The sequence below is a fragment of the Sinocyclocheilus rhinocerous genome, unplaced genomic scaffold, assembly GCF_001515625.1.
Source record: "Sinocyclocheilus rhinocerous isolate Xijiao unplaced genomic scaffold, SAMN03320098_v1.1 scaffold1364, whole genome shotgun sequence".
NCBI lineage: Eukaryota > Metazoa > Chordata > Actinopteri > Cypriniformes > Cyprinidae > Sinocyclocheilus > Sinocyclocheilus rhinocerous.
The window spans coordinates 1,013,978-1,022,110 of record NW_015627534.1 but is presented as its reverse complement, the minus strand read 5'-3'; the positions used below and the strand labels follow the sequence as shown (position 1 = coordinate 1,022,110).

The following is an 8,133-nucleotide window of genomic DNA, read 5'->3' as shown; positions in this document are numbered from 1 at the left end:
CAGCAAATCAGCATATTAGAATGATTTCTGAAGGATCATGTGACTGGAGTAATGATGCTGAAAATTCAGCTTTGATCACAGAAATAAATTACATTTTGAAATATACTCAAATAGAAAGCAGTTATTTTAAATAGTAAAACTATTTCACAATATTACTGCTTTTGCTGGATTTGGGATCAAATAATGCAGGCTTGGTGAACAGAAGAGACTAATTTAAAAAACATAAAAAAATCTTACTTTTCAAAAACTTTTGACTGGTAGTGTACGTTCATTAAATAACCTTGCGATCAGTTAGTTAAAAGTGATTACAAATGCCTCAGAAAATTGCAGATAGTTTTGAGAAATGTTTTCTAGCATCATTTGTTTGGATTCAAATATACAGTATATATCTCCAGTGTATAGGTATGTCTCTACATATTTTATATGGGCACAAGCCGTGTAAATTCCTACTTGACTGTGGCACGTCTAAGGACTGTGTGTTTGTTATTGATGGTTTTGGGAATGACTGATGCTTGTTAACTTTCCTTTAGAACCCCAACGACATCTCGTACGTGTACAGTGGCTATGCGCCGCTGAGTGTTCGCCTGACACAGGTGCTCGCTCGTCCTGGCTGGAGGAGCATCGAGGAGGTGCTGAAGATGCTGCCTGGGCCACACTTTGAAGAGAGACAGCAGGTTCCCACAGGCCTTCACAAGAAGCGTGAGTGAGGAAAGACAGTCATTCTAGATCAGTAAACCCATCATAGTCTTAACTAGGGTTGCAAAGGGGTGGAACATTTCCGGAAACTTTCCCAAAATCCCTGGAATGTTCCAAAAATTCCTGGAAAGTTCCCAAAAATTCCTGGAATGTTTCCGAAATTTACTGGAAATTTTCCACCTTTTTGCAACTGGGCCACACTTTGAAGAGAGACAGCAGGTTCCCACAGGCCTTCACAAATAACATAATTGGATTTAAAGAGTCATTCTAGATCAGTAAACCCATCATAGTCTTAACTAGGGTTGCAAAGGGGTGGAACATTTCCGGAAACTTTCCAAAAATCCCTGGAATATTCCAAAAATTCCTGGAAAGTTTCCAAAAATTCCTGGAATGTTTCTGAAATGTACTGGAAATTTTCCACCTTTTTGCAACCCTAGTCTTAACCATCTTAGTAATGAACTTGAGCTAGCTTGTGAAATTCACTTGAAAGTGCTTCATCTTAGTGTGCGGGAACAGAACACTTTGATTTGTGATGCACTATTTTATCTATTTAGCATTTTTGGTTTACATTTTTATTTTAAAAAATCAAAAAAAAAATAATTTTTTTTTCATTTATTTAGAATTATTTCTATACTTCTTATAGAGTTGTGTGTGCCTCGAAAACATGGTCAGGTCAAAGTGTCTGAATAATTTTTGGTCCCAAATTTTTATCAGTTTTACTGGTAGTCCACTGTATGAAGAATTTTTAAGGGTATAATATGTCAGTTTACTTTATTTTGCTATCCTCACTTACATAAATGAACTATAGTGTCCTGCACGCACTAGTAAAAAAAACATCAACAATTATATCTGGTGACTGAATAATTTTTGGTTTGACTGTATACTTCATACAATCAAACAGGTAGTTAAGATTTGCTATCGTCGCAAAATGTAAACTTTATTATCGCCCAGCTCTAATCTGCTAAATGTGATTATCAGGTATGAGGACATTAAGACATTATTAGATATTATTTAAGTAAAGCTGCTTTGAAATAATGTGTAGTGTTAAAAGCACTATATAAATCATGTTTAAATAAAACACTTTATGCATATGTTTGTATATGGTTCTCCTTCTCTTTAATTTGCAGGTCAGCCTGGAGAAAACAGAACCACCCTTGTCTTCTTTCTTGGCGGTGTGACGTATGCTGAAATCGCTGCTCTGCGGTTCTTGTCTAATATGGAAGATAGTGGGACTGAGTACATTATTGCAGCCACCAAACTCATCAATGGCACCAGCTGGATAAAGTCTCTCATGGACAGTCCTGAGGAAAACTTGCCTTAAAGCTGCCATGCGATCTGTAGGGCCTCACAGATCCTGCTATCGGTCAACGGTAATGTTTTGTGTACATGTAGAATGTGAGTTATATCAAACTGTCGATGCTGTTTTGTCTGATCATTTTTAAGGATTATGAAGGGGGTTGAAATCGCTGTTACGATACTAATTTATTTATGAGAAAACATTTGTGAAAACAGCCACCTGCATCTGATCTAAGCAGCGAGGTTTGTGAATTAACCGCTAATGCAGTGTAGAAACATACTAATGTTGTGTATATAACCTGCTTTGTCGGATTGCATGTTTTCCCAGAAGCCACCATATATTGTTTTAGCAAGTAGTGGCAACTTTTTCGATAATGCATTCCTGGTCTACATAAAAAAGAACTATGTTGGCTTTAGCGCATGTTCATATAATAATTTGTTTATCAAAATTATAAAATTGTAACTCCTTTACAGCTGTTCATAACTGTACAGTTTGAGTTCTGACATTAAAAGGGATAGTTCACCCAAAATGAACAATAAAAACATTGACAGCCAATCCAGCTGAACTCGAGTGTTTAAAGTGGCATATGAGAAAACGGCAGCGTAGTGTTATACACTGTATATGATCTAGCTGAATTAAACCTGTTTCCAAATTGATGAACTTCACACTGTATCGATCTGAATTTAACCAAAACTGAACTGACTTCAGCTAAATAATGACACCATTGTCTTTTAGAGCTGCTTTACAGCAGAATCTGAACCGTTTTCAACTCTCCTTAGTTGTTTCCATAATTATTTCTGCTATTTTCCTGTTCCTATTATTAACATTCACATACAAGTATTAATATTCACAAGTTTCTAAACAGTCAATATTCATCACTGACATGTAAATATGGGCGATCCTTTAAATCCTTTTTTTGTGTGTGTGTGTGTAAAGACAGACACATGAAAATAATTGTCCATTCTGATATTTAAACAGATCATTTAATCTTAACATTGTGGCATACTCTCCAAATACAGGATCTCTCAGGTGCATCTGTGGTCATACACTTGGGCAATGATACACATGCTTCATGAAGAGCAGTCATCATCATAAGTAGAGTTTGATGAGCTCGTCGCTGACAGCAGAAGGCGTCAGCACACCGAGGTCCGTGAAGAGTAATGTGATGAGGGATGGAGGGGTATAGTCGATCATGGGGTGCTCTTGGTTCAGATCCTTCACTGTCTTCAGGATATCTGCTTTATACTGAAACACAAGAAACAAGAGCGATGACATGCATCTATTATGTGTAACTGAAAAAGTGTTTCAACTAGCTTGCCTTGAATCTGTCGGGTACGTCTTGCTGGTTCAGAGGGTAGAGCCGCACAAACTTGAAACTTTCTGCCACCACATAAAATGGTTTGTTGTGTGCCTTGGAGCACACGGCCATCTGATAGGTACCAATCTAGGAAATAAGTGGAATCATTTGACCGGTTTATAAAATAAATGCAATAATAACAGCTAAATGCATTTTGTTTTAAAGGAACACTCCACTATTTTTGAAAATAGGCTCATTTTCCGACTCCCCTAGAGTTAAACAGTGGAGTTTACCGTTTTCGAATCCATTCAGCCGATCTCCGGGTCTGGCGGTAGCACTTGAGCGAGATGCTAACGGTCTAATCAGATTCAATGATCTATGCTAAGCTACAGCTAAAAGTGCTACCGCCAGACCCGGAGATCGGCTGAATGGATTCGAAAACGGTAAAACTCAACTGTTTAACTCTAGGGGAGTTGGAAAATGAGCCTATTTTCAAAAATAGTGGCGTGTTCCTTTAAGGCAAGACACTGCAGGCAAAACCATTGTTTTTTCAGGCGCTGGTCAATTTTGAGATTTTGGTCTATTTTGCTTCCATAACCTGTTTTCTTTTCATACTAGCGGAAAGAAAACATCCAAAATACACATTTGAGTGTTTATTTTATTACACTTTATCTATTTGTGTCTGTAGATTTCAAGTACAATATACCTCTGAGGCTGGGACTCTAAATAGTGTTCTGTGCTCGTCTGTGCAGCCAAAGACAATACAGTTAGCAAGATTTGCTCATACTTTCACCATGGCATTAGAATTGGTACACCTTTGTCACTTGTGAAAACACAATGACAGCGCCATGGGTGGAAATTTACAGATTAAGGGGCGGTCATATTATAATGAGATCCCTTTGTGACGTCACTAAAGCGCTTACATGCACAAAACTTTAGTTTTATTCCTATCAATATTCTAAAAGAGGGGTTTGTTTATATATCTTTCACCTGATTTATATACATTTTATTCCTATTTCTTTCCCTAGCGGTTGGCAGGATTTTCTGATTTATGGAATATCCAACATCCCCTCTGTAAAAACACTATTATGTCAACAAAATGAAACGTGAATTCTGAAAATCTGACTTCTGAAAACTTACTAAGATTACTTAAAACTTACTCAGATTTCGGTTCTTGAAATGTGTGCAGATGAGTCCATATTAGCATAATTAAATCATGTAATTGCTTAATTTGCATATTCAAACATAACATTTCAGAAAACGTTTTAATTCAAAACAATTGTCTTCATGTACTGTAATTATTCAGCTGTTAAAAATATGGTGGCTGCGGTCTGCTAGTTACCGTTTTCCTCTATTCAGCTGTGGTGTCTTGCCTTAGATACAACTGCAAACATCAAGAATGCAAAAGTATGTATGTTTCTGACCTTGTTTATTACACCTCCACTTTCCACAACGCCCTCAGCACCCACAATTACCAGGTCAACCTTCTCCATGATGTACCTAAACATCACACAACATAAGCAGATGTTTATCCGCAGCAAGAACTTCAATCACTTTAATCTTATGGCCACAATACGATATCCTAAGATTGGTGTTGAAGCTCACCATAAGTAAAGCAGTCCATCAAGAGAACAGAAATGTTTGGTAACACTTTATTTTCAAGGATAAATTCACACTATTAACTAGTTGCTTATTAGCATGCATATTACTAGTATATTGTCTGTTTATGAGTACTTCTAAAGCACATACAGTATTGATGTCTTATTCTATATGAGCATATTTTAGATCCCTTAATCCACCCCATACCTAAACTTAACAACTACCTAACTAAGTATTAATAAGCAGCAAATCAGGATTTATTGAGGGAAAACTCTTAGTTAATAGTGAATATGTGTTCCCTAATCTAAAGTGTTACCAACTGTGACCCTGGAGCACAAAACCAGTCATGAGGGTCAATTATAGGACAATATTTGGCCGAGAGACAACTATTTGAAAATCTGGAATCTGAGGGTGCAAAAAAATCAAAATATTGAGAAAATCATCTTTAAAGTTGTCCAAATGAAGTTCTTAGCAATGCATATTACTAATCAAAAATGAAGTTTTGATATATTTACAGTAGGAAATGTACAAAATATCTTTATGGAACATGATCTTTACTTAATATCCTAATGATTTTTGGCATAAAAGAAAAATCGATCATTTTGACCCATACAGTGTATTGTTGGCTATTGCTACAAATATACCCCAGCGACTTAAGCCTGCTTTTGTGCTCCAGGGTCACAAATGTTTATATTGCTGATATTTCTGATTAATAGTTTTTGGAACGACTAACTATTGAATCTGAGAACTGATTTGAGTAGTACGAGAATTAAAGCAATTAAGAGGTTCATTACTGTAACAAAACGACAACACTTACCCGACTACAGCGTCAAGCACCACCGTGACGGGGATATTGAGTTTGCCTAATTTTTGAGCCATACGTTTACTAAGGGGCGAGAGGGGAAAGAAAACATTCATAAAAGACTGCAACATAAAAAAATAAATACTATATAAACAATGAATGAATACATACTTTTAACATGTCTATTAGGGGTGGGAATCTTTTGGTACCTCACGATTCGACTCAAATTGATTCTCAAGTTCACGAGAATTTTAAATCAAATTTTGATTCGATTAATGCATAGATTTGATTCTAGTATACGGTTTTGCGTTACTTTCCTAGTAGACAGTTTGATAGTTCTTCTCTGAATTAAATGGAGACCTTGAAATTTATATATTTTTTTCTTCCTATTTTAGTCAACCCAATATTATAAAACAAATGCCATGTAATAATGATTCTTGAAGGTTTTCCTCTGTAGTCGTGCATTAATGGAAAACTACTAGTTTCTGAGAAAATGTATGCAAAACTGAAAAATTTAAACTTAATCCAAAAACTCTGAAGCCGTTGTACTTTGTTCCAGTATTACTGCATGTTGTCTTTGTAGGGCAGAAGAGTAGACAGCAAGAGACACTCGAGCAGTGCACTGAAGACTCACCCTGCTGAATCCGGCTGTGATTCGGTGACATATACTGTAAAACGTTTGTTATCAGCTGCTGCATTTTCCAGAACCTTTAAAACCACTCGGGACGATGAGTGTGTCAGGATTTTCTGCAGATGGAAGGCAGATATGAGTAGAGCGTTTCCAAAATAATGACAAAAGGACATGCCCTGATTCCTCTAGTACTGCACTTACAGCTCCATCTTTGATGAAGGTGTGGCACAGTTTACCCACTTTGCCCCTGGACAGGGATATTTTCTTCAAGAAGAGCTCACCTCGCTCTATCATCACATTCTTACACTGTGAGAGATCCTGTGAAAAAGAGAGAGACAGCGACCATCACCATAACAAGATCAACCACACAAAAGTGACAACTGTGCATAAAAACATCGTATAAAAAAAAATAATAACAGTGATTTGAGAGCATAAATAAAACAATGGGTATTTATTGAAAAAATGTCATTATTGATTCTCTTGAACTGCAATGCAATTGAAATGTGACACCAGGATTATTATAGTTAACTAAAACCATTTTCGATGTTGAAATATTTAAATTGTTGAAAATAAATACTTGAAATAATAAATTATTAAAAATTAATAAATTAATTATTAAAAATCATACATTATTGAAATATTGAAATAATGTTGATTTCAAATTAGTTGAAATAAACATTAACAGAAATAAAATAAAATATATATTAAAAAAGTATTTTATTTCAGCTACTTTCCAAGGTAACATTTCTCATTTTTAATTTGGTTTAAATTGAAGTACTAAATTAAAAATAACTAAAAACATAGACATTTTAAAAAGAAAACTAATAAAAATGACTAAAACACACAAACGAATTACTAAAACTTTAACTGAAATTAAAATGAAATTGGAAAATAATAAAAACAAATTCAAATTATTCATATATATACAATATAACTAAATAGCATAAATAAAATTCTCTAGTGTAGCTGTCTATAAACCTAGCATTGAATATTCAAATATACAAATTGCTTTTGTTCTTCTTTTGTACGGTGCTTTGGATAAAAACGTTCGCTAAATCCATAAACGTTTAAAACTAATGTGCGGCAAACTCGACTTTAGAAGAGAGAAGTAGCATTTTCTGACTGCATTACTCCCACATTTCAGTGAGATCTGAACCTTGGAATTAGGGCTGCACGATATATCGTTTCAGCATCGATAAATATAACTAAATAGCATAAATAAAATTCTCTAGTGTAGCTGTCTATAAACCTAGCATTGAATATTCAAATATACAAATTGCTTTTGTTCTTCTTTTGTACGGTGCTTTGGATAAAAACGTTCGCTAAATCCATAAACGTTTAAAACTAATGTGCGGCAAACTCGACTTTAGAAGAGAGAAGTAGCATTTTCTACTGCATTACTCCCACATTTAAGTGAGATCTGAACCTTGGAATTAGGGCTGCACGATATATCGTTTCAACATCGATATCGCGATGTGCGCATCCGCGTTAGTCACATCGCAGGATGTGCGATGTTTAGTATAGGCTACTGATCGTTATATTTATACTGATTGTTTTCTTTGCTCACACACAGACACGGGGTCTAACCGGATGCAACAGCTGTACAGAGATACCCATTTTAAATACATTTAGTAGCAGAGCTACTGCACGCGATTTTCAGTGCTGGAAATCCGTTTATCCTTTGTTAAAAACTTCCACATCGTCGTTGGAGAGCACAGGTCACGGTCGCTTAGCAACGGCAGACGCCACGAAAGCGCAAACTGGCATTTTCCCACGCGTTTTAAGGCGCGACATGTGAACGGCCCCAAAGT

The 8,133-nt window shown here is 35.8% G+C and overlaps 2 protein-coding genes across 4 annotated transcripts in view; one reads left to right on the top strand and one right to left on the bottom strand.

Moving 5' to 3' along the window:
- The window catches only part of LOC107728179 (vacuolar protein sorting-associated protein 33A), a 10,730-nt gene extending 8,108 nt beyond the window's left edge, over window positions 1-2,622 (top strand). Inside the window, exons 12-13 of the mRNA XM_016538278.1 lie at window positions 531-699; window positions 1,824-2,622. Of these exons, the coding sequence (XP_016393764.1) occupies window positions 531-699; window positions 1,824-2,017 (363 nt within the window). The 3' untranslated portion in view covers window positions 2,018-2,622. The remainder of the gene's footprint in view (window positions 1-530; window positions 700-1,823) is intronic.
- Window positions 2,623-2,978: 356 nt separating this feature from the next.
- Window positions 2,979-8,133, bottom strand: part of LOC107728130 (translation initiation factor eIF-2B subunit alpha-like) — a 7,574-nt gene continuing 2,419 nt past the window's right edge. For all 3 annotated transcript variants that reach the window (XM_016538220.1, XM_016538228.1, XM_016538236.1), the window contains 6 exons: window positions 6,524-6,640; window positions 6,326-6,438; window positions 5,707-5,775; window positions 4,715-4,790; window positions 3,312-3,437; window positions 2,979-3,238 (listed from right to left, as the gene is read on the bottom strand). In XM_016538220.1, coding sequence (XP_016393706.1) covers window positions 3,083-3,238; window positions 3,312-3,437; window positions 4,715-4,790; window positions 5,707-5,775; window positions 6,326-6,438; window positions 6,524-6,640 — 657 coding nt within the window. In that variant the 3' untranslated portion in view covers window positions 2,979-3,082. The remainder of the gene's footprint in view (window positions 3,239-3,311; window positions 3,438-4,714; window positions 4,791-5,706; window positions 5,776-6,325; window positions 6,439-6,523; window positions 6,641-8,133) is intronic.